Source organism: Sturnus vulgaris, chromosome 5, assembly GCF_052056855.1.
Source record: "Sturnus vulgaris isolate bStuVul1 chromosome 5, bStuVul1.hap1, whole genome shotgun sequence".
Taxonomy (NCBI): Eukaryota; Metazoa; Chordata; class Aves; order Passeriformes; family Sturnidae; genus Sturnus; species Sturnus vulgaris.
In genome coordinates this window covers 59,192,646-59,220,091 of record NC_142247.1, presented here as the reverse complement: position 1 = coordinate 59,220,091, position 27,446 = coordinate 59,192,646, and the positions used below count along the sequence as shown (strand labels likewise).

General features: G+C 35.2%; 1 protein-coding gene across 2 annotated transcripts in view; it reads left to right on the top strand.

Annotated features, from left to right (window-relative positions):
- TBC1D22A (TBC1 domain family member 22A) overlaps positions 1–27,446 on the top strand; it is a 140,025-nt gene that overhangs the window by 48,601 nt on the left and 63,978 nt on the right. For both annotated transcript variants that reach the window (XM_014868950.2, XM_088165782.1), the window contains exons 9-11: positions 1,014–1,123; positions 10,933–11,008; positions 23,667–23,794. In XM_014868950.2, the coding sequence (XP_014724436.2) occupies positions 1,014–1,123; positions 10,933–11,008; positions 23,667–23,794 (314 nt within the window). The remainder of the gene's footprint in view (positions 1–1,013; positions 1,124–10,932; positions 11,009–23,666; positions 23,795–27,446) is intronic.

Below are 27,446 nucleotides of genomic sequence, written 5' to 3'. Positions count from 1 at the left end.
TTTTCCCTGCAGTTTTAAAGGGAAAAGCAGTCAAGCTCCATGTTGCCCTCTATGTGCATACCCAAATAAATTAATAAATATGTAGATTATGGTTTTGCATAGCATTCTGCCAATCAAATGTTCCTTAGTTGGAGCTTGTTGTCAAAAGGGATGGCATTTTAAAATTTCATTTGCATTGTGTAATAGGGTCATTTGGATATTCAGTGTCAGTTTTTAACTTCCTCAATAAAGTGTACAATAAAGTCCACCTTACTTTGGTAAGGTGGATTGGTGCAGCAGAAACCATTGACATCACTGAGCACTTGCTTGATTGAGACTTGGCTTTTGTGATGCTGTGTCATCTTTATTAAAAGAGTTCTTGGGTGCTCCCACAGTGTAACTCCTTATTCATCATACACTACATTTGAATCAAAAAGTAGAAGTTAATGTAACATATCAAAAACAGAGTTTATGGGGGATGGGGAGTGGCAATCATCTGTTTTCTTTTGTCTGATTGCCTTCTAATACCAAATACTTGCCTGAAAAACAAATCCTCCCAGAAAAGTTGTACTCTGCTTTCTAAATGAAATTCTGTGGTTTTGAGAAGTATTTTTCAGGGCTTTTTCTTCTGTGAAGACTGCCAACATATTTGCACATTCTGTGCATGGTGCAAACAGTCATCTTCAGGAATTGTTCATACATAGCTTGAGGGCTCTCAAAGTGCTTCTGATCCTTTTTCAGGTGTGAAATGTTTAGAATAAAGTAATTTATTATATATTAATTCTGGTTAACCAGGCATGATTTGAGATTTTTACAGTCTGCAAGAAATTAAGTATTCATTAACATTTAAAGCCATTAGATGACACAGTTGAGCAATAAATGATTCATTTAGTCCCTGTTAAAGTAAATGTGCATTGGTTTCTGACTAGAAGATAAGTGATGGCTGTCTTTGTTTTCAATTATTTTCCTCATTCTTGCTTTATTTATTCTGTGCACTTTGTTAACTTGTCTTTCTGTCTCTTTTCCTGAAACAGAAGAAGAAGAAGTGGAAAATTTTGATGTTTCCAGTCTGCCTGAAGAAGTGCTGCAGAACATAGAAGCTGACAGTTACTGGTGCATGAGCAAGTTGCTTGATGGCATTCAGGTAAATTGATTTTTTCTGTCTGTACGTAGTGGAGTTAACTGATTGATGTCATAGCTTTAAACTACTTTAAGGCTGAGAAAGGGTACATCTGTGAAAAACAGTGGAGAAGTTATTTTTCCATTGGAGAAATCCACTGCGAGTTTGGCATAGAAAGGAGAGAAAGGTAAAGGGAAAAAAACCCCATGCAACTTCTCTTCCTTGAAATGTTTGCATGCTTCATTGTGTGTGATGTTCTAGAGCAGAACAGAAATCTCCAGTTCTAGATTCATGCTTTGCAAATCTGTTGCCAAGCATGAAGAATAGTTGCTCAGGATCTCACTGAGGTGGTAAAAACCTGGCTTATTTATTAATTTTTCAGTTGTTAATATAGCAACCTGTAAGTGATTGCAGTCTTAATTCCTGAGATTATCTTCATATTTTTAAAATACCCATTTAAAACTTATACTGCTTCACCGAGTGCTTGATATTTGTTTATGTGTAAAAGCTATAAATGAAGGCACAATTTTCTGTTGCATGCAACAAGTTGAAGTCTAATAATGGTAGATTTTTGTGTAAATGTTCATCGGCTTAAAAGTTTATGAAGATTAGAAGTATCTACAACATTCTTTCCTATGACATGTCTTAATATGAATGTTTCATTGGCTAAGGTGTGTTGTGAATTGAAACTTGTAACAGAGTTCATTTTTGACAAAATGGTTATAGAATAGAGTCAGCAACCAAAAGGCTTTAACTTTTTTGAGGGTATTTTAAGTGTATTTCTCTTGGTTAAATGTCAAATAGCTCAGTGTTTTGTGTAGCACTTTTGAAATGCGTAGTCATTTTCTCACATAAATTCCTGTAACAAGTGCTGGTTTGCTTATTTTGATCTCTCAGAACTCCTTAAGTATTTGACCACATAGCAAAAATATGTGAAAAGTTATAAAGAAAAAAGTGAGAGGTGGAAATCTACTGGAAGGAAGAAAGCCAGGTAAAGAAATGCAAACCCTCCAACTGCTTTACCTGCTTCTGGAACATCATTGCCACTGGCCAGTTGCTTTTTCTTTTTCTAGTAAAGGAAGTCCACAGATTAATTAAGGAGGTAATTTCTCCTTAAAATTCTGTTTTTATACAAAACCATCAGGTACTGAGATGCAAAATATGGAAACCAATTGCAATGGAATTAAACTGCATCGATGAAAATTTAAGCTGTTATATAAATGAAATAGGGTTGGATGTATTCAAGGATGCACTCATCCATCAAAAGAAGGCTTGAAAGATTATGCTAGTGGTGTGACTAATGATGTTACAGTTAATTCAGTGCAACTGCAGTGCTGCTGGAATAAAAGAGTTTCTTGTTTTTCTTCTCCCATTCTCCTGTTTTGTTTCCTTTCTGTGATTATTCCACTTAACAGATAAAACAATCATGTAGTTACAGGTAGAGTTGGCTGGAAGAACTAACCCTGTAGAGGAGGACTCGGGATACTGGTGGACATGACTGGCAGTGTGCACTTGCAACCCAGAGGACCAGCTGTGTCCTGGGTTACCTGCAAAGCAGGTGGGCAGCAAGGTGAGGGAGGGGAATCTGCCCCTCTGCTCTGTTCTTGTGAGACCCCACCTGGTGTGCTGCAGCCATTTCAGGGATCCCCAGCACAGAACAGACATGAACCTGTTGGAGTGAGTCCAGAGGAAGGCCATAAACGCAGTCAGAGGTCTGGAGCATCTCTCCTATGAGGAAAGGCTGAGATTGAGGTTGTTCAGACTGGGTAAAAAAAGGCCCTAGGGAGATGTTACTGTAACCTTTCAATACTTAAATGGGGATTTTAAGAAAGCTGGAGAGACTTTTTGCCAGGGCCTGTGGTGATAGGACAAGGGGCAACACTTCATACAGAGTACATTTAGATTGGACTTACTGAGTAAATTTTCTATGATGAGGGAGCCCAAAGAAGTTGTGGTTGTCCTCTTCCTGGAAGTGTTCAAGGTCAGGATTGATGTGGCTTTAAGCAGCCTGATCGAGCTGAAACTGTCCCTGCCCATAGCAGGAGGTTTGGACTAGATGAACTTTAAAGATTCCCAGTGAGGTCACAGTGTATTGCTATAGTTCTGGCTGAATTGCATTCTGGATGCACAATCATTTTTCTCTGAAAATATGGCATAGAAGACTGCTAAGTGATGTGATGGTTTTGTCTGAGATGTCTGAATAAACTGTACAGGGACATGTGGTAACTGCAATCAAAGAATCTCTACAGACTATTTCCATTAATTTATTTGTCAATGTAAGTTTCCATTTCATGTTGCCCTACCAGTATTGGTTAAGTTTGCAGAGTGCACTTTGATAACAGTTAGGGTCATCTTGTGAAATTTTTGGCTAATATGAGCTAGATACATTTTTTGTGTGTTTTGTCTTTTCAGTGAGAAGAGTGTAATGTAAGAATGATTGTATTTGTACCCCTTCATTATTTTTAATGGAAAACTCATTTATTTTTCCAATCCATCCAGATGGTCTCATTTTCTTGATTCTAGAATTGTCAAAGGAGTTATTAAGACATATGCATTTCTTGCTCGAGTTTTACCACACATAGAATCTATTATTTCTGCATTTCTCACTCATCTTACCTCCCTCCCTTACGTATCTAATGTGACTGTGTATTTTTAATATAAAAATGCATCTTTGAACCACAGAGACCTGTGCAGTAAAGAACAGGAGTTGGCTTTGGGCAGCAAGACAGTCACTTCCTGACATGCATACAGTTCTCAGCTGAGAGAAGAAATAAAAACTTGTTCAAATCATCGGTTGCTTTAGCAGATGCCACTGTGCTGGTTTTTTTGTCATCTGGATGTTGCTATGCAAGTATGTTTTTGGCTCCAGCTAGAGAGTTTGCAGAACTTTTCCAGTAGTTAATGTTTAATCTTGCATGATAATTTAATCTATTTTTTTGTTCTTAGATTACTTTGCATCTTCTTTATTGGTTGTCCCTAAGTTTAGGCTTCTAAGTGACTGTGTCATGTCACAGTTTGATTAAAGTTTTAAAAAATGATCTAACAAATATAAGATTTTTAAAATATAAATTTATTTCTCTCAAATATAATTTCATCTTGAAATCTGTAGCTGTCTTATATCAGCCAATTTTGGATGTTGATGTATGTAGTGGTTTTCCTTTTCAGTGCTTCATAAGTCTGCTCTAAATATTTTCTTTAGTTTTTGTCCCAGAAAGATTATGCCTCACTGCAGTTGCTTCATCTTATTTCAGGAGAACAAATGAGATCTTCTGAAATCTTAAGAACATAGGATAAGGCTGCGCAATGTAGGGTCAGCTCTGAGGTCAGACTGAGTTTCTCAAGGCTTTGTCCAGTTGAGTCTTGAACCCTCCAAGGACAGAGACTTCCCAGTCTCTGGGGGTTAACCTGTGCCAGTGCTTCCTTGTTGTTATGTTGAAGTTTGTCCCCAACAGGCAGATGGAACATTTTTTGTTTATGCTGCTTGTCGCTTATCTTCCACTCCACACCACTATTAAAAACGGAGATTTGTCATCTTGATAGCATGGGTTTTATCAGGCTGTGATTGGGTGCTTCTGGAGCTTTCTTGTTTTCAGGCTGAACAAGCCCAGTTTCCCCAGCCTCTCAAAGAACATGTGCTCCATATCTCTGAGCATCTTTGTGACCTTTTGCTCTTGCTTCAATATGTTTTGAAGTTTATTACCTTTTTCTTGTATCAGGGTCTCTAAAACTGGATATGGAATTTTAGATATGGTCTTGAAATACAAGAAATTATTTTTAAACATTTGAAGGAAAATCTACCCAGTAAAGATTGAACTCTGGAACTGTTTGATCAGAGAGGTTGTAGAATCCTCATCCTAGAAGTTCAAAACCAGAGTCCACATGGCCTTGAGCAGCTTGCTCCAGGTGACTTGGCTTTGGGCAGTGCTTGGACTTCGACGGCCTCCAGAGGCCCCTGCCAGCCTCTGTGGTTCTGAGTGCTCAGTGGGGATCATCACTTCCCTCCATCTACTGGGCCAGGGCTCTGCTGACTGGCTTTGCTGCCAGGACTTACCAGTGACTCCATCTGAGCTTTTTGTCTGCTGAGATTTCAGGTCCTTTTCCACAGAACTTGTCTGCAGCCTGTATTCTGCAAGATGTGCTGATTTATGCTGATTTATAAAACCCTGCTTTTGAGGCTGTGTGTGGCCATATGCAAAATACATCTTCCATGTGTATGATAAAGCTGGTTGTCTTTACAACACTTCTAAATTGTAGATGATGCATGAGCATTTTTGTATTTTCATCTGTGGCTGTTCATATGGGAAAATTAGAATTATCCCATGAGTATTTTTTCCATGTAATTAAGTGGACATATCCATATATCCAGATTATTAACTTTTTTTTTTATTACTAAATTATCCTTTATAACACTTTCCTCAACAGTGTCTCATTAGCATTCAAGTAAAAAGTTCACATTGATCTGTGCCACCTGAAAATCTAATGTTCATGTATAAAATAGAGTATAACTTTTCATTTTAAGTTCAAGTATACTGGTAATAAAATAACCAAAGGGGAAATACATGCATTGCATAAGGATTTAATCAGATGTATTAAAAATAGCACTAAAATATTAATATAATTATTTATCAGGACCTGGTAATTTTTAGAATAAAAGTGAGATAACTCATATCCAGCGACGGAGTGCACTGAGGTACATATTAGCTATTTCTATGGCTGATTAAAATAACAAAATTTATGACCTTCAGAAGGAATCCTGCAGAGTTCTTTCTCACTCCTGAGTTATGGAAAGTTGTTGCTAACATATGCCTGAAGTCTGGATGATGGATGGATGGATGGATGGATGGATGGATGGATGGATGGAAGGAATGGTGCTTGCAAAGTCTTTGAGAGATCTGCTGGATCCAGTAAATAACATGAACATGCATTTCAAATGTTGCAAAGTATGTGAAGAAATAACTCTTCTGAAAATTCTTTATGGAACCTTTCTGGGGTTTATTTTAAAGGAAAAAATAGGTCAGTTATGGCTTTTTTTGTACCTTTTTATTGAACTCCTTCAAGACAAGTGTCTTGGTTGTGTCTGCAATTCACCTGGGTGGTTAGTTTAGGGCTATGCTGAATTGCAGATGTGTTTTCTGTGTGTATGTGTTTTTGTTAGTCTCTCTTTGGAGGCTAATAATGCAGTTTTTTCAGCCTGTCATTGAGAGTAAAATTTTCAGGAAGAAAACAAATCAATTTGTAATCAGTAAATGAAATACACTGTGCTATCAGTATATTTCAGCATAAAAATATTTTATCCTCTACCTAAAATTTGCAGCATCAGCTTTTGGGATTGTACATGTTTATATTTATGACTTCTAGCTCTTATCCAGATTTGAACTGTTGTCTGGTTTATGCTGTAATCCAAAAATATACCCTGAGCACTTTTGTCATTGCTACTTTAACAGTTTCTCTAATTTATAGTACATGCACTTATGTGAAACTGAGGTTTGATTACACAGACCAGTAGAAGGTTGGATCTTTGGTTCTGACTCTATGGATGCTACTCTAACATGAGAATCAGTACCTACATTTTAATAAACTGTTGCTTCTTTTGTCCTGTTATGTTGGAATATGTAAGATGCTGTTTTGCATGTAAAAAATTTTGGGCTGCAATTCTTTGTAAATATTTAGGACATTTTGCATTTTGAAAAGTCAGGCTTAATAATTACAATGGTTGACAGACCTTTTCTTCTAAAGGAAGCGTCTTAGAATAATTATGGAACATGCTATGGACTGTGCTAACAACATAGTCTAGTACACTTGTATGTTTATCTTGGTGCATGCACACTCTCTCTATCCTGAACTGTATTCAGGAGTGAATTTACATTATAATCTCTGTCTTCAAGACACAATTTGGGTAAACTGTGCTTCCACTGATGTTGTTAATATATGTGGTGGCTATCGTGGTCTCGTGTCATGCTTCCCTCTGTCCTGCCCATATCTTTTTGCATAACATTCTGAGCAAGGTGAACCAAGATTTTTAATAGGAGTTTGCTTAGAGAATTCAGAAATATGTGAATGAAGTACTTAAATAAGTGAAAAAGAAGAATTCAGGAGATCTTTGTGACATAACGAGGATAAGAAAACTTTTTCAGCTGTCATTAGTTCATGTGATACTATATTTGAACATACTAAATTGATGCATAGGAATTCTTAAATATGCCTTGTTAGAGAAAATAGGCATCCAAGTCTATATGTCTGTATGATTTATACAGATTGCTTAGTGTATCCTCTATTTTAAAAACTCTGATCTCATGGATAAAACCTTGTTAAAATGAGCAAACAACACAGGAACACTTTGTTTCAAAACTTTCCATTTGCTTCCATAATATGCTTCCATGATATTTTCCTCAATATATTGTTAGTGAACATTGTGTATGACCTGAAAAGATTCTTCATCTTGGAGACATTGTGCCTATGCCTCTGCTTGGCTGAAGTCATTATGTCAAATTACTGACAGTGTTTTTTTTCTTTTAGTTTGGCTGGCTCTGTTTCTCCTTCATGATGACATGAAAGATGGTTTCCATTTCTATTCAATTTGCTTCTTCTTCTTCTAATATTATCCCATTGCCACCTATTAAGATAAAAAGATGAGGGATTTTCTTCAGCTAGTGCATATGAAGTCTCTCTCTCTCTCTCCCCCCCTCCCTCCCTCACCCTCTGTGGGAGGACAATCCTAGTTAAATTTGTTATGAGCATTTTTCCAAGTTTCTTCCGTTTAAAATTTTTCTACCCTTAGAAAAGTAAGGAATTGCTTAATAGTTTTTAAAATGTTCAGTGAAGTCTATAATTTTAGTGTTTTATTTTAAATTATTACAACTTTTGTTTTTGAAATCCTGACAGACCTAGTTGTAGTTGCAGGGAAGTAGGATGGCTATACAGCTTCTACAGAATAAGTACAGACTACTAACACAAAGATTTGAAGCTGATGCAAGTTTTGGTCTCTAGTGACATTATAAAGTCCTAACCTTCTGTATTGTAAGGTGAAACTAATTATGTGTCAGTCTGAACTAGGTATTATAACCATTCAGCTGTGAAGTAGGTTAGCTTAGTTCACTGAAAGTGTGTTGGAGCCTATTGGAGCAGAACGTCAAGGAATTTAGATATTCATTGCACACCAGTGCATGAATTTTTATGTTTATCATGGATTCTGGTGTATACCCATACATATATTTTGTCATATGTCAATGCTTACTGGAAAGAGTCAAGAACAGTGTTTGGAAATAAGATATATTTTATATGAACTCCTTGTTTTCATCCTGAAAATTTTTGTTATATTTCCTTATTTGCAACTTTGACCATCCATAATGAGCAAAAGACAAGCTCTGAAATAGTTATAAGTAATTAAGAAAATAATTATCTTGGATCAACAGCCCGGAGCTATAATTCATGAATTTTGTGAGTTTGGCATGTTTTTTTTCTTTCCTGTTTTACTATTTTTCCTTCATCTATAAGCACAAAAGGAGCAAGAATAGTGGGTAACAGAATACCTTGTACATTTACAAAGTCTTTCTCACAGTTTCTCAAACTCCAGGAAGTCAATTGCAAGTGTCATAGGAGGGCATATGTACAACCACAGTTTAATTAGAAGAGAATACTGGGGAATCAAAAAAAGATCTTTCCAGTTTGGGTGAGTCAGCAGAAGTAGAAGAGTGACCCCCAGCTGTGTTCCTTTGCAGCGGAAATAATGAACAGAAAAATAAGTAAAAGATCAAATGTAGTGAAAAGCGAATTTACCTGTTTTCAAATCAAGATAGCAGTTTTGGGTTGCATTTCCAGGTTTGTATGGAGTAAATTAGGCTTTGAGAAAGAAAGCAGTTTGAGTTTCATAGATCACAGTCAAGAGTTGCACTACCTGGGGAGAGACTAATGATCGAAGCACTAGTGTTTTAACTCTGTGTTGACTTTCAGTGTTAAATACAGGAACATAATTTTGTAGAACAGTATATAAACATTTTGGGATGAAAAGAAAGTGAATACAGTTTTTGTTGTTAGAGTGTGTTCTGCAAAGAAAATGATTATGATTTCCTAAAGATGCTGTGTCCATGACTAATACACATGTGTGTCAGATTTGTATAAAAGGCAGTGTTCCAGTGCATGGGATAGTTTCTTTCTCCCCGAAATGAGATTAGAATAGATCTGAATTCTGTGCAAATCTTTCCATTCTTTTCATTTTGGTGCTTTGTTGCATTAAAAAGGATGCTCATGTTCTGTTTGTGAAATAATATCAACAAGCTGAAATTGTTGCCTATTTTACTTGGTGATTCCTGTGGAAAATTAAAATATTCAGGGAATTATTCTTGCTTCCTCATCCATACTGTTTTGGTTTATACACTGGGTTCTAATATTAATTACTGTGAAAGGGCTACTGCTAGAGCAGTAGAAAATTCTGCTATAATTTTACGAATTGCTACTACTGTGGTCAGTTGCAAGTGATCAGAGCATACAATAGACTTTTTGATACTGTAAATTACTTGTTGACTGAAATACTTTAATTTACAGAATTATTAGTGTATAATTTTGCCTTGTGAACTTTTAGGCTTCACGTTTTATAGCAGTTTTACAGAATTTGAAGACTAAATTGCAATTCAGTTTCCTAAGTCAAATAAAACCTAAAAAAATTCCATGTAAATAAAGTCAAGAGAGTCAATAAGACCTTTTTTGGTTCTAAATAGAAAAGCTTATCCAGATACATGAAAATGAACTAATAATCATCTCTTTTACTCCAAGACCAAATTAAAATTGGAAATAACGTCAAGAAAAATTAATATTTCAATGTAAGTGAAAAAAACATTAGGGTAATTTCTGAGATTACTTAGCTCCAATTGATAAAGGAATTACTCAAACAATAGCAGTTGAGGCAAAAAATCCTTTACCATGAATTTCTGTGCATGTGGTGCTTACATACAAAAAAATTCTACATGACAACTTTCTTGTAAAATACATATGTATAATTTTATTCTCTTGAATCTCTCAAGAATCACAGGAAGACAACTGTAACAAAATGAGCTGAATGGAGGGATTGTCAGTTAAATATTCAAAAGCATTGCTCTATATTTAAATCGTGTCATTATTTTAAAAGATCCATGTCTTTGGGTTTCAAGCAAAGTTATCTTTTTTGCTCTCATTATTTCAAACTCAAGTCTATACTATAGAGCTGCAATCCAAAAATTAAAAATCCATTTAGGGTTAATTCATTCAAAGAAATATATGCAAATATAATGCTCTTTTAGTTGCATAGCTTGTGTGTTAGATTTTGATTAATGATACTAACTCTAATCTTGGGTTCAGAACAGTTATGAGTACATTAAAACAAACTTTTGATTTCTTATGCTGCTTGAAGTTATTACTCTGTACTTCAAAAGATCAAATTCTTTCCCTGACTCTGATTATAAGCTAAATTTTAATATTTCCTACATTATTTGTAGGATTGTAAATTTCCAAGAAAAAGAATCACCTTAAAACTCGAGCATGGCACATTGTCATGTAAGATGAGGGCCCTTTAAAGCTACTTGGATTTCTGTAATAAAGTAACTTCACTAGATTAACAAGTAGAGAGCAATTGATGCAGGAATAGCTCCACAGGATATAGTGTTAGAGGTGGGGTCTTGCAGGACTGTACAGTGTGATGATTTAGTATTTTACTGTAGAAGGAGACCTAGGGAATGTATTCACAAAACAGAAACCCCATAAGGAAACAGAGAAAAATACATGGACTTAGAAAAGTGATTGTAAGAAAAGAAACCTTTTTTTGCTTTTCTGTGACTAATACTTGGATGTGGTCTCCTCTTTAGGATAACTACACGTTTGCACAGCCAGGAATCCAGAAGAAGGTGAAGATGTTGGAAGAACTTGTTAGTCGGATTGATGGTAAGTCTCGAAGGCAAACTAATTTCTAATTGATGTTACACTGAAAGTGTTTAGTTAAAACGTTTGCGAGAAAAGCCAACGTTACTGCAGTCACCTGCAGTGGTGCAGTAACACTCAGGTGAGGTGTCATCATTCGTTTGTGGCACACTGGCCTTTGTGGATCACTGCCGTGTATCATTTAAAAGAAAGCCACTAGAGCATGAGCCTCTTTCATTACTTTTTATTAAGGCAATATAATCAAAATTCAATGGCAATTTCTTTGCAGCAGAGTAATGGCCACATACAAAAGGCAGCCAGTATTCATTTCACATTAAGCCTCAATGGCTGTTGTAATGCAGGCAAGTCACAGTGGTTGTTTATGGTTGTCCTTTGGCACTATGTTTTGTGCCTTTGTGCATCATTTTGCTATCTGGAATGCCTGCATAATTTCTCTGTGGAATCCAATTAATTATGAACTTTGGAAATAACATCTTTAATTTTATAGATAAATTACAGTATGTGCAGGGGTAATTTTAGATTATGCTTTCATGTTTTAGCAGCACACTTTGAAATATTTTACCTTCATCCTTAAAATAATTCCTTTCATGAAATGCTGACTGTCATATAGCTAGAACAGAGTTTAATTAAATGAAATGCAAGAGATAATGCTTGCCCATTCTAAACATACTCTCTTGATAGTTTGTTAAATTAATGAAAGAGTATTAGCAAAATGTTGCCAAGCAGAACCAGGCATATATTTGCAACACTAGCCTGTCAGTGATGACTTAGAAAAAATATTTCTTGTGTAGCTTTATATTTTATAATCTTCTTGGAAACATTAATTCCCTCTTTTTGTTACATATATTGTGAAGGTTTTTTTGTGCCCATGCTTGTCATGGGAGATTTTGCCTGCTTGTATGTACGACCTTAATATTTGATAATGGTCTTTGTGCTTTTCTAGGATATTAAGGTATTTTTAATTCTCAAAAACTAAGGGCAGGAGAAAAATGTTTGTGTAAAATTACACTATAAACTTAAATACATGTAAAATTTTTTGTTGTAGATATATTTTTTTTTAAATGCTAGTGAATATGAAAAAAAAGGGCATATTTTCTATCTATTGGGTAGCTAAATATTTATATTAAAAATATAGTTAAGTCTGGTAGTAGTCTATAGTAGTCTAACTTCTTGTAATGGAACTTTATATATGTAATTTTGGTGTTGCATCAATATTGATGTTTACATTTCAGAAGCAGGTGATTATATATTAAATGAAGTGTAAAATTAAAATTCCTATAAATAGACTTCCTTAACTTGGTCAAGGAACATTTATATAAACAAATTGTTTAACCAAGTTTTTAAAATTAGAAATAGCATCGTGATAGTCAACTTTGTTGTTCGATTAATAAAAATATTAAGAATAATACAATATATTATTGTTTAGTTTAAGGAAAAAAGAAAAGCTGAAGTCTTATTTGTACCTTCAGTGCTTTAGGGATATAGTTCAATAATTTCTTTCAATTGTTAGGTTTAATTTTAAAGTTTCACACTTAAAAAAAATAAATCATTTGTAGCAAATGGTTCTGTCATCTTATACTGTCCTTTGATCATCCTTTGTAACTGAAAGTAATGTGTGTGGTCCTGTTTTTTATCTAATTTAAAATAAAGCTGTGAGGCCTTTATAAATTTTTTGTAGTTTTCAGTAGATATCATGAGTGTTTGCTAGTAAATATTGATGGAAATTTAGAATTGCTTAGGTTTTATGGGGCCTCTGGAAGTCAGAGTGTTTGCCAAGTGTCCAAGTATTTGCCCTTGCCTCAATCACTCTTTATTTAATGGGACAGGGCCAGTTTAGAGCAGGCTGTGTGGAGTCTTGCTCTGCTGAGTTTAGAGTGATTGAGGATGGGGATTCTGCAGCTTCTTTGGGTAAGATGATTGGAAGTTTGACTATTTCCACTGTCATTTTATTTCTTTATATAAATATATTTTATTTTTTTTAATGGGCATATGTCCACCAGCTTTTATCCCAGTATACCTCTGAGAAGAATTTGGTTTCCACATTCTCTGCATGCTCCCACTAGGTAGTTGCAGCTATTCATAGACTTCTTTTTAAGGCTGAGCAAACCCAGTTCTATCAGCCTCCTTTCATGTGTGAAGTGCTGCAGCTTTCTCTGCCCCCCACTGGCTTGCTCATGTGTGCCAGTGTCACAGAATTGGATGTAATGCTGTAGACATGGTTTCCCAAGTGGCCAACATAGAAGAAGAATCACTTCCCCTGACCTGTTGGCTTTTTTCTTGCTTAGAAAGGCCAAACATATGTTAGTCTTTGTTGCTGCAAGGACATTCTGTACTTGGGTCCAGCCTGTTGTCCACCAGGTTCCCCAAGTCCTTCTTGGCAGCCTTGGCTGCTTTCCATCAAACTGTGCCCAGTCCGTGCTTGTTGAATGAGACTCTTCCATCCCAAATAGAGGACACTTGTCTCTCTTGAACCTCAGGAGGTTCCTCTTATCCATTCCTTCAGCCTGCCAAGGTTCCTTAAATAGTAGCCCTCACTTTCAATGTGTCCAGCATACCTCCTAATTTGGTATCATTTGCAAACACAGAATCTACTCTATGTTATCCATAGCTTTTAACAAAGATACCAGCCCCAGTGCTGACTCTGGAGGGATATCATTAGTAATTAATTGTCAATTGGACTTCATATTGCTGATCACAACCTTTATAATATAGGGGTCCTGTTAAAAGTTTTGTGTAGGAAAGGTACACATTTTTCATTATTCTTTGGGTTGTTTGTCTTTGTCTATAAGACTGTCCACTCAGTTACTTCCTTTTGCAAGAAAAGCACACCAAAGCATGTGTAAGATTAAAATGAAGTTTTAGTTGTTAATTATAGAATGGTGATTGTGTACTGCAGTCATAATCTGGTGGATGACTCAGCTAAGGGATTCTGAACTTATTGGCTTTTTGGTGGAATCATGACATAGTTTGATGGATATTGTGGTTTACTCTTAATTTCCGTTTTGCTTTTGTCTTTTTATTCTGGGTTTGCTATATTGCAGTTAAATGGAAATGTATGGCTGGTAGAAGTTCAGTGGCTTTGCTTTTTGAAAAAGCCTCTCATGATCTGTATTGGCTGTACTTATCCTAAGTGCTCATTAAGGTTACTGTGCAAGAAAATAATATTCCTGTTGGTACTGTGTCACATAGTTTTCTTGATGCTGGATAACTGCATGGTGAAGCAAATCTTGATGTAGTAAGAAGCTGTGTGAGTGAATGAATCCTGTACTGCTTATTTGATAATAATGGATTACCAGTGTATGAAAGGTGATGCCTGTGCTTTGGAGAGTGCTAATGCATTATGTCAGTGATTCAAGCAACCTTCATTAACCCAGCCTTACGGATCACAACTCCCCTCAAAGTAACTGTCCTTGAGTATACACTCCAGAATATCACAAAAGATTTCAAACAGCCAAAATAATCTCTTAATTTAATCATAATCTCATTTTGTTTAAGCTCCAGAAAATAATTTTGATAAATTGTGTTTAATGGAATTTTTTTACTCTGTTAATGGAATGTTGTTATAGATGAGATGGAGTTTGAAGATAAAACATTATTCAATCTCATTAATCTACTTATCATCATTCAGATTTTTCTCGGAATTATACAAAAAAATTGAGAGTGAGGATCAATAAATAGCTCAATAATATAAGCCATCTCTTATAACTAATGATCTTTTCTCTCTCCTGTAATGCCAGTAGAGCTTCTCTGCTCTAAATCATGAACCATTTCTCATGGTTTGTAAAAGGTCATACTCACGTGGTGCAGTATCTTCCACTTTTACTTCATTTAGGCTTGAAATCAGAGACATGGTATAGGAATGCCCAAATTAATTCAGGATTTGTGTTTCTAGAATTTACAGGTGCTTAGCACTTGGCTGGTGTCTTGCTTGGAAGAGTCTCAACTTCTTCAGTTTACTGTAAGACAACTGGTAATTACATGAGAGTTTGAGGTAGCCATTTGGAGAAGGATGAGCATTTGTAGATAAAAGTAGTCTGGGGATTTCATAAACATTGATAAAAGATGTTAAAATCATGTAGCATTCTCTCCAAATTAGCAATAAGGCAGTTCTAGGGAAAAAACCTTAGCCTGTTGTAATGTTAAATGTATACTTTATATATGTTGGCTTCTTATTAATATTACAGAAAATTATAAAGCCAATATTGACAACTCAGTATAAATATTCTGCATCTTGTGTGGGGATAAGTTTGAAAATATTTTTTTCTGCATCTTTTTTAGAACAACTCACCCCAGGTTTTGCATTTGTGTTCTTCAGTCTTTTTTCTTGTAGGTGAAGAAATTCTGTTATTACTGTTTCACATTCTTTCACCAAAAATCACCAATTAGCTTTGTGGAATTTTCCCTTAAATTTTAGTAACAAGAGATGGAAAAATGCAGAAAATCATTAAAAATAATAATTAAAAAAGCTTACTGTTGCTATATATATTTTCCCCATTCTCATGAAAATTGAAGTAATGGAAAAATACCTAAGATCATAAAAATAGTGCTGCATTTTAATTTTCTCATAAGGAAGTTTATCTGAAATTCAGTTACATTTTTCAAAGAATCGGTAAAATTTCAGAGTTTCTGCTGTTTCTACTGTGAATACATGTTCTGATCATCTGTGTTAGAGAGTTACCACAGCTATTCCTACATATGATATTTTCATCAGGACAATTTCTAGTTTATTTCCATTTTATTGTTGTAAAAAAATATTTTCTTTTTAAGGGGAAGGTATTCTTAGTGTGAAATTTAAGTTGTCATATTTGGATTGCTTAAAATAATGATTTTTAATAAATACTTCATAGTATTGTTTGAGGAAATACTGTTGTTCCTTAGTGCAGTTAAATTGCTATTTCAACTTTTGAAACCATGTTCTATTAATAATTTTATAAGTCCTGTTTTTCTTATTGCTGCCATGTTTTATATGTGTTTTCATTCATACCAAATGACAGATGAATTGGATAATGCCTCTTGTCTTAATGTTCTGAACAAGTTAATCTTGACTCCACTAATCATACTTTCTTTACTTGTTTCTCTCTTGGGTTACAAACATCTTGGTTGGCCCATTACCTGAACTTCTGTAGATGATGCCAGAATTAAGGATTTGTAATAAAGTACTTTCATGTTGTGGCCTTTAATTCACATTTTGCATAGTTTTGTTATTCACATGAAATTTTTAAATATAACTCTCTTTTAAATAGTTATGTCTTGTGCATAAATATGTGCAGATCAAGTTTTTCATGAAATGTAGTCAGTTAAAACTTTTTCATTTTTATATGCATTTTTGTTTAACCAAAGTGGAAAAGCTAATTTAATTGTACAATTCTGTGTACTTCTTTGAAATATTTGCTGTAGTTACGTCTAAAAGGTTGGTTGATAAAGCTCTTAATATTTACGTATAATATATTTTCTTATTTAATTGGAGAAGTTTATAAAACATCCTTCATTAGAATAGGATTATCCTTTCTGAGGTCTGAGTTTAGTTAAGAGCTGTGTGTTTTTAATGGGCTGCTAAAGTTTTCAATGTCCAGACTTCATGTGGGATTCTTACAGTTTCTTCTTTGAATATTGTGAGGATGTTTTGCCTTCAGCAGGTTCTTCTCCCAGGAGATAAAGGAGCCAATTCCCATAGAACTGTCCAATGCTCCAAACACAAACATTTCACAGCTCTGCTCAGAACTTAATTTCATATGACGAGTTAAGCCAGAAAGTACTTAGAGATAGCTCATTTGTAGCTTTAATGCTTCCATAGTTTCTGAAGGACATTCAGTTTCTCTGCTGGTTGGACTTTTTAAACTGAGGAGAAAACTGTATTACTTTTTTCTTTAGGAAAATCTGACTCTCAAAAAAGCAAAATATCAACCAAGACTAATACATTTTCTTATTAATGCATTTACTGTTGTTTAATCAGAACTCACAGAATAAGTTCTCTGTTCAATATGTGATATAGATTAATTAATTTGGTTTTTAATTGGAACCTTGGGTGTTCATACAATGAACTGATAATGAAACTGTGCTAATAGATGACATTTGATCTATCTTGGTTACATATTCAATCATGCTAATGATTTTTTTGTTGATGGTTAAAGAATGTGTAATTGTATGTGCAAAATTATGTTCATGTTCAATTATATTGTAAAACATTTTATAGACACCAATAACTTTGAATTAGGATTGTGTTGAAGTATCTGGGAGAAAAAGAGCTCTAATTGCAAGAGCTGCAAAACTAGTATTCTCAGTCATGTGAAAGCATTTTAAATTGGAAATGGACATAGAATTTATTTAGACCTTACTGCTGCTATTGAGAATGAGTGATTAATAAGGACCTTGTTTCTTGGTCCATCTTTCTATATCAGGTTGGTGCTGAAGTGATTGAAAATCTTGTAAGCATTTCATAATTGTTTTAATTAATTTGCACTCTAAAGCTCTTTCTCATTTTAATGAAGCTATTTTATTTAGCTCACTAGTAGTTATTTTATATCTGATTTTATGGTTGTAATTACTGTATTATACTTTAATCCACTTGTAAGTGCTGCTCACTGGGCATTATAATTAATTAATATATCTTTTAAATAATATTTTTATGTTTTACTGTGGAGATTATATTTGTATGCTGTTCAAGAGTTCAGAAATCTTAGCAAGAGTTGAGATTGACTGTAAAATAATTTGTAAATTCCTGACTGCTGTAAGCACTTTAAATAGCCAAAACTTAAAATTTTCATGGCAAATTGAAAACAGGGAAATAAAAGGGAAGAAAAAATATGTTTCACATGATGGGGATTCTAAAAAGTGTCAGGCTTAAACCCTTTTATGAATTATGTTGTGATTTAGAAGAATAGGCTAGAGAAGTCCAATGATGGTACCTAGAAGTATCTCATCAAACATATATATATTTTTCCTGGTGTTTGTTGTACTTGGAATATTAAGTTTGATGTCCACATGGAAACATGGGGTTTTTCATAACTTTCAACTAGAAGGGTAGCTCTTTCTTGATTACTACTAAATGTTTTTCCTAATATTTTCCTCCTTTTGGTGTTACATACTACAGAATTGTTACTTCCATTTGAGTCCATGAGGCAACCAGACCTTCTCTTCCCTCCTCTAGCATTTCCTTCTTTTGTTTTGGTATCAGTGCCTTGGACTTTTCAGTATTAGTATATAGACTGTATCTATTATTATGATGAAGATAGTTCTCAGTCCTAGCCACAAGATATATGTTTAGTGAGCTAAATTTAAAGAGATCATTAAATTGTAGGCCATGAGGAGAATGTAATATGACTGGCAGTTTCTGCCAGTCATATTTTCATTTTTAGGACTTTCCAGTATACTTTTTTTAATGCCTTTATTGTAATTTTTCACAATAGACAATTTTAACTAGTTATAAAAAATAAACTAAGTCTGCAACAAGATATAATCAGCATGTGAATATTTGGATCTCTACTATTACTTGAAGTGGAACTATGTATCATGATGAGATCTTGTCTTGAAATGCACATTTGTGATCTTTAGAGCGTCTTCTCTAGTCATCAGGAACTTCTCTGTATATTAATAGAAGTTAATATACATAACTATGAATAACTCATTGCTAAACTGTAGTCTTGACAGAATGCCTTTTGTTCAGAATTTACATTGGGTGTTGTAAGCCTTTTTCTGCATCTGTATCTGGCAACATCTGGTGTTGAGATTCTACTCCAAACTTTTTCCTTTGTATCCCGTAAACATCCTGGCTTTGAACACTGTAGAAATTATTCAGAAGGAGAGACAGTTAGATTAAAAATTAGCTTTCAACAAGTAGAGTACTAAAAAAGAAAGCAGGAAAATGGACTGTCAGTGACTGTCATTGACTGTCAGTGACAAGGTTCTTTCTTTTGGACAGCAAGGTGCCCTGTGTGGGAGCACAGGTGTGCACCCTCGGTCAGTTTGCACCAAGTCAGGTGGGAGTGTTGATCAGCTGGAAGGTGGGAAGATTCTGGAGAGGGATCTGGACAGGCTGGATCAGTGGTCAAGGCCAGTTGTGTGAGATTCAACAATGCCAAATGCTGGGTCCTGCTCTTCAGTCACAGCAACTCCCTGCAGCACCACAGGCTGGGGCAGAATGGCTGGAAGGCTGCCTTGCAGAAAAGGGCCTGGAGGTGCTGGTTAGTAGCTGGATGAACATCAGTCAGCATGTGCCCAGGTGTAATCCTGACTCATATCAGAAATTTTGTGTGTGACCAGCAGGACCAGGGCAGTGATTGCCCTGTACTCAGCACTGGTGAGGCTGCACCTCAAATCCTGTGTTCAGTTTTCATCCTCTTACTGCAGGAAAGATTTTGAGATGCTGGAGCGAGTTCAGAGAAGGGCAGAGGAGCTGGTGAAGTGTCTGGAGCGAGCACAAGTCTGATGAGGAGTGGCTGAGGGAGCTGGGTGTGTTCAGCCTGGAAAAGAGGCTCAGGGGAGAGAGACCTCATTGTGCTCTACAACTGCCTGAAAGGAGGCTGTAGCCAGGTCGGTCAGTTCTCCCTAATAATAAGTGACAGGACAGGAGGAAATGACAAGAGGAATTTGTGGCAGGAGAGGTTTAGATTGGATATCAGGAAACGTTTTTTCATCAGAAAGATTATCAAGGACTGGAACAGGCTTCCTAGGGAAGTGATTGAGTCACCATCCCTGGAGGTATTTAAAAGATGTGTAGATGTGACCCTTAGGGACATGGTTTATTGGTGGGCTTTGCAGTGTTAGGTTGATGGTTTAGTATCAAGATCTTACAGGTCTTTTCTATCCTAAATGATTATATGATTCCATGGAAAATAGGAGTGTTAACTTGTTTCTATAGCATGTTTTTGTACGTTAAGGATTGATGAAAAAAAAAATCATTGTGCATGCAAAGGGCAGTGCCAATAAGCTCCTGTGGCAAAGATGGCCTCATTACTTCCCTTTTGCTTTGATATCATAGTAGTTTCTGTTTTACTTTTTAAGAAAAATTGTGTGGCTTTTCATGAGAAATACTCACTTTTCTTTCTTTTGTTGATCTAAAAGGCCTCTTTATGAGAGACTGTTAACATACCTGCATTTCAGATAATTTTTAACACTTAGTGCTTTTTATATTTACAATGAAATATGTATAAAATATTGAAAAAAAAATACTTCAAAGCAAAGTGTTCAGGGTATGAAATATGACTGAAAAATAAACTTTAAGTAATATTCAAAATTTCAAAAATAGGTCAAACATCAGGATTGCTAGGATTGATAGGAATCTTTGTGTAAAGGTGAGTGCCTAAAGGCTCTTATTCTGAAACGTTGAATCACACAGATGGATGTGGTGACACCATGCTGTGCCACAGTCATTTGGCAGTTCAGGCATAACCTTGCATTATTTTGCAGTTTTTCTTTGCATATGTGTAAGCTTGCCTAGGGACTCTTTCTAAACAGCATCCTCCTGTCAGGACAGCAGTTGAGTGAGTTATTTCGACAGGTTGTTTCTGTCCTTAACTGTTTAGTTCATGATTCTGTAACCATATAGATTTTAATTTTGAATTCAGTGAAACAGCATGAGATGCTGACATTGAACATGAAGAATAAATATTTTATGTGTATAGGCCCGTCTGGTATGAGAAGCATCTGTTTGATTGCTAAATGTGATAATTCAAAATAATGTACCAATTAGTGTATTTAATAAAAATATTAATACTTATAAATGGTTTTTCTCTACAGGTTACCTATTTTTGACAGTATGCTACTTTGGAATGTATCTCTGTAATGTATTTTATTTTTTAATCAGAAGAATTCCTTCATCCAAACTTTGTGTGGATTTATTGAAAGTGTTGGGAAACTTACTAAATGTAATTTTTATTTCTTTTGAATTTTGATTAAAGAATTATTTTTTTAACTGTAAAATAATTTTGCTATCAGAAACTGCAGTGGAAGTAGTTTTTATAAAATACTTGAAGTCTTAAAGCTGACAGTAATTATAGATCTTCTTGTTCATTGCACATACATACTTATTTTCACTGAAATGGAAAATCTAGATTTAGATTATGCTGGTCCAAATTGCCTTTATCAGCAAATTAGTTTCTGCTTACAATTACTTACAAAGTAGGAAGAATTAGCTTCTTTACTCAATGCATCTTCTATTCCAGTCTTGCATCAATTAGGTCTAAAGCACAGAGTTTAGTAATCCATTTTTCAACTTGTTTAGACTAGAAAGCAACTTTCAAGAAATTCATTATGCCCATTAACTACCATAGTTGAAATATCACAACTGGCACAATTTATTGTTCTTCATTACTTACTTTTAAATGGCTACAAACAGCCAAATGAAAATTATTTCTGCTGTGTAAAGAACAAAAAATTTGTGAGTTAGTAACTTTGCTTAGAAATAAAACTGCCCTTTTTTTGCATCCTGTTTGATGCGAATCATGGTAGTCTGTAGTGTAGGTATCCTAATGTGACATTCAAGTAATAAATTTAACCCAGTATCTCACTTCAATGAATTTAACTTCCAGCTAGAATTTTCTAAAGCAAAGGCAGCTAAAGCAAATTACAATAGTAATTCAGCATTTGGTGTGAATAAGTGATATAATAATAACTGGCAGAGGACAGGGCTCAAAGGGTTGTAGTGAGTGAGGCTACATTGGGCAGGTGAGCATTCACCAGTGATGTCCTTAAATGTTCAAGTCTATGGCCAGCTCTAGTCAACATTTTTATCAGTGATCTCAGTGCAGGAGTTAAATGCACCATTACCAAGCCTGCAGGTGATATTATACTGGGGGGCACTGTTGACTCTTGAGGAACAAGATGTCTTGGAGAAGGATTTGGTTAGATTGGAACATTGGGCACTCATCAATTATTTATTTAAGATTTTAAAATTTAACAAGAACAAGTTACAAGCTCTGTACCCATGATGAAGTAATTCTGAGCACGGGTCTAGATTGGGAGAGGAGGGGTTGGAGAACAGCCCTGAAGAACGGGATCTGGTTTGTCCTGGCCAGGAGGGCAAATCCCATCCTGGGGTGTACCAAACACAGGATTAGCAGCTGGTCAGAGGAATTGATTATCCCACTGTGTTCAGTGTTGGTGCACCATCACCTTGAGCACAGTGTGCAGTTCTGGTCCTCACAATTTAAGTATCTGTCTATATTTGTTTATATTGTGGAAGGGTGTGACTTTGGGAACATAGATACCAGCTCAGCTGAAGATTGTTTTAGCTACAGATAAATGGAGGCTGACAAATGCTATGGAGAAATCTGCTTAATACATTTTCATTGGTATTTGTTTTCAGTTATCATTGGAAACAAGATGCGATAAGTGGGCCTTTGGAGTAATGTGTTGTGATGTCTTATTTTTAAAAAAACCCCATCATTTTTGATTGTTCTTAAAATCTAAAAGATTTCTACTTCCATCTTTGCATTGAAACAACTGTTTTATATTGGCCTACACTTTCATGTAGCCAAAAAATACACCTTGAGTGGAAAAAAATTCAACAGCTTCAATATTTATTATAATTTAGCATCACTTAACTTCTGTTACCTTAATCTCTAGGTAATGTTTCCTGTAATAGTGCTGCCATACCCTTGGAATCCTTATTTTAATAAATTTAGTGGTTTAGTACCTTTCTAGATATTTCTTAGATTAGTAAGGTTTGGAAGATGAGCATTTCCTCATTGTTTTAGCAGATAATATGCCTCTGTGAATTTGGATGAAGGGATGATTCTGTATTTGTATACAGGAAGACACGAGGAATGTCTTATTTAGGCTTTAATAAAGACTTTTTGTCATAAATTTGTTCGAAAGAAGACAGCATTTCTTCAGTATTTGTCATCTACACCATGCTAATGTCATATTTGAGACTGTTAACTAAAGCCTATTAACAGAATGTCTGTGATCCATTTTGCAGAAAATTCTCTCAGTATAGACAAGCCATGTAGCAGATTAGTTTTATTAGCTCCAGCAATAACCCTTGCTACTGATTATCACAGCTTTCAAATAGTGTATGTTCTACAGTAAACACTGTGTGAGAGTACTGGTTTAGAAACCATTGATTTGTATTGGTTTTATTTGCATTTATCTGTAATACTAAGAATTTATTTGAGATGCAAATTAGTTAAGTTTTCTCACTCTACTTCCTACACATTAATCTCACTTTTTCTTGTGTCTAATGCAGCCTTTACGTGTCCTTTCCCTATATTTTTTACCTCCTTAATTTTATAATTTACTTTTTTGATTGCCAAAATTTTATTTTTGGAGGCCATGTTATGATGTTATTTGGAAATCATGTTTATTGTAGTGTTGCCCCAAATAATTTGTAGCCTAAGAAATTAGTGAGGATATACGTACCTAATAGTTTCACATTATAACTTTGTATATTTTTGTGATATATTGTAAAACTCTGATCTTAATGTTTTATTAAGATAGTGCAACTCAGACCAGGTATTTAATCCATCTAGTGGTAGAAAAATCAGTCCAGTGTAATGTTTAACTAATTTATATTTTGGGTGTTTTCATGTGATTGTGAGAATTTGCGTTCACCACAAGTTATTTCCTTGAGATTGGAAGAGTATTTTATTGTTTTAGACAGTGCACTTGATACTTCAAGATTTCAGAAAGGTTGCAGTAAAATACCTGTTTATTCTGTCTTCAGAACAAGTTCATAGGCACTTGGATCAGCATGAGGTGAAATACTTGCAGTTTGCTTTCCGTTGGATGAATAACTTGCTGATGAGAGAAGTCCCTTTACGGTGTACCATCAGGTTATGGGACACATACCAAGTAAGTACTTTTTTAAACCTCCATAACTCTGGTAAGGTGTTTTGGACATGCCAGTATCTTTGTGAGTGGTTTTTCTTGAACTTTTTGCTTTAGTGTCAACTGAGAATCACCATAATAAGAGAAAAAAAAAACCTTCAGTGATCACTGCTACTTAGAAACACTTAATGTCTTTATTTTTTTCCCCTTCAAAGCCAAGCACTTGATGTCATGATAGTTTATAGTACTAAAATGAACACTCACTCAAAAGTTAATGTCAATATTCCCTTCTGTCTCTTCAGAGAAGTGAAACATTGAATTGTGCCTAATCAATGCCCTTCATCGATTCTGAGTTCCCAGCTTCTTATTGTCCATTTGCTTAACTGCTCAGTGCAATATTAGCTTTCAATCTTCTGTTCTCAGCCTTCGTCCTTTGTCATGTCTTCTGTCTTACTGTTTGTCCAGACAAAACTCTTTATGTTGCTGACCTCGTTGTCATAATTATTTTTCCTCAATAATTTATTTTCCTATTGTCAAAGAATTGATATTTGAGAAATGCAGTTCATCCATTCTTAGTTCTATTACTTGATGTTCCAGTAGCTTCTGGTTGCAGTTTTTGACCAAATGTTTAAACTATATATATCCAACTTTGTTGTTGAAGTTAGTGGAAGGAGTGGAAAAGTAATATTAAGAATTTTCAACAGTATTAGTCAGTAAATATAAGATTAACTCATAATTTATGCCTTGTAAAAAGATGGAATATCTTTAAATATCATTGTCTTTATACTACTTATTATGTAGAAACTTCCATTAGTTTCATACACTTTAAAGCCAGAATGTCTGCTTAGATCATTTATCCAGACCTGTAACAGAGAGTGAAGAACTGCTTGCTCTTCATTTAATGGGTCCATTAAGTTGTTTCAATGAAGTCTGATGGTACTAAATCTGATAAGAACATGTTAAGAAAAGAGGAATCTATCAGTTCTACTGGTAATCTCTTCTAGAGAGATGGTAGCCTTGCAGAGTTTATCTTCAAGAAACATCTGAATTGAACATGGCTATTGTTTCCATCTGAGGTTCTTTTGACTCCTTTGTTTCATTACAATATCTGTTACTCATTGTGATATTTGTTATTACCTGGCATTTTATTCCAGTGTAAAATATTCATTCTTTATAAGACCTTTCTGATAATTTGAAAGGTTGAGCTATTTAAAATAGTTTACTGTAACTAATTTAGCTCCTTTTAAATAATTTTTGTTGCTGTTGCTGCAGTATTTCTAGCTGAAGGTTTCCTGAAGGCTTTTTACTATGCTACCTCTAGCACTGCACTTGGTACCTGATGATTAGCCTTATCTATATGATAAATTTATGTAGGAGATCCTCCTTAATCCAGATAACTACCCGTATGTGCCCCAAAAATAGGTGTTTTTGACAGAATTTCAATTTGAGCTCATCTATGAGCTCTGATTCTATGATAATGTTGAGAATTTTCCTTTGAAAATGAAGTCTAGGGTTAATTTCTCAAACTATTACCATGCTGAAAGGAGCCCTTTCTCATTGCTAGTCCACAGACACCTTTCAAGTTGCACTTCAATGAGATCTTTATCTGTAGTAAGTGCTTCTGATAATTTAATCATATTTTTAAACAAATTCTTATGTATTTAAAGTAGTATTTAAAAGCTTAATACTTAACTCTTTGCATGATATTTCCAATGGTATCTTTTAAATCAAGGTTTCTTCAAGGTATTTATATCTAAATACCTACGTGGAATTCTTATAGACAGAGTGGGGACTATTTTTGTATATTAAACAAGCTTAAGGAGTAATCCTGTGTTTTGACTCATCAGGTGCAGCAGATCTGTGCTGTTTTCTGGGTTTCATTATTTAGTAGACTATTCTGTATGCATGTCTTGTCTAATAGTGTATTTTAAAGCAATAAGGATATCTTAATGTAGACACCTTTTTCTAAAACAACTTCAAGCAATTCCTCAAGTTGCTAATCAGATTTCAGTTGTGCTTATATTGCACTGATTATCAACCTATAATATGGATCTTTTCACCCTGATACTATGGATAACAAATGCAGTGAACCTGCAAGAGCCAGTAAAGTTCTTGCAAAGTTTCTGCTGGAGTGTTAAGCAATAATGTTACAGATTTTTCCCAACTTATCATTAAGCTATTCTGTTGCCTGCAATTTCTAACTTAATTGCTTACAACTGTATTAGCAGTGCTGCTTTCTGAATGGAAAATAGTTCAGAAACAGAATTTGTTCAGTTGGTTTTCTTGTCTGTTTCATATTTTTAACTGTGAAGCCTTCTATAGGCCAAAATATATCTCTCATTTAGAGATATTTTATTAAAGACATTTTCCAGAGGGTTTAGCCATGGATGGAACTGTGATGTTGGATTTGAAAGAGAGATGTAAAATGAATAAAGGCAAGAAATAGAATTAGCTTTCCAGATATAGATGGCAGGAACAGTCCTGCTAATAATTGTAAGGGCTGGATAGATATTTAAATACTTTTCTCCCTGTACTCGAAGGCTGATGGTCCTGTTGTCAGGCTTTTGCTACCTCATGTATCCTAAAGCAGTAAATTAAGGACACATGGGAGTTCTGCCTAAATTTACACAGTTTTACTTTCTGCTATTTCACCTGGTGCTTAGGATGTGCCTGTTCTGACTTTTACCCCCTGATATTCTTGAACTACTGTAAACAGAAATAGCTTTACCTGCACTTTAAGTTCAGAAAGGTGAACTAATCATGTTGTTATGTAACATCAGCAGGGACTACAGGCATTCATCCCTACACTCTTATGTCGAGCTTTTGCTCAGACTATACCTACCTTGTGGATCCGGGGTTGGGATGGGGCATTTTGAAGGCACTGTTTACAGTCATCTCTAGTCCCAGTGTGTGTCATGATGCAGGAATGGCATAGGAGCAGCATCAGCAGCAGGTCCAGGATGGGTGGGACAGTCAGATTCCTTCATGTGGAAGGAATAGGAAGGTAGCTGTCAGATCCCTTCATGTGTGCACCAGGAGTGCATTCTGGCTCTATTTCCTGCAGAAATCCAAAGAGAAGAGACTAGTGGCACCTTTTAAAAGAGAGGATCTGCTACTGCTGCTGTTTTCACAGAAAATAACATTTTTTTCTCTTTTGTCTTCCTCTCTCCCCATTAAAGCTGAAACCATACTTTGTTTTGCCAAGCTGCCTGTTTTCCTCTGTTTCAGTGGAAAAATAAATATTGTGCTGTTTCAAGCTTAAATTCTAGATTGGTGATTCTCACAGCAGGCCCCAGTTTCTCATGAACTGCAAGAGAGGGTTTTCAGGGGAATGACAGCACACTTAAATAGTCTGCTGTTGTGTGTTTCCTAGTGTGAGAGAGAACTGCTGTTGGCTGGAGGTGTTGGAACTGAATTCTGTCTCTTGGTATTTGTTACTGTTCTTCCAGTGACTTGCATGAGAATAGAATTGGACACTTTAATGATGTCCACCTCTGTGGTGGAATGTATGGTAGCAAGAATACTCTGGCTAGAGTCATATTCTCTGTCTAGTTTAATTTTGGATTCATCAGTCAGTTGTTAGAGTCTGTGGAGTAAATCATTGAACAGATCCAAAATACCTGTACTTGAGCTAGTTAGAGTTGAGGGGAAGGGAAATTTAGAAAGGCTCCCAAAT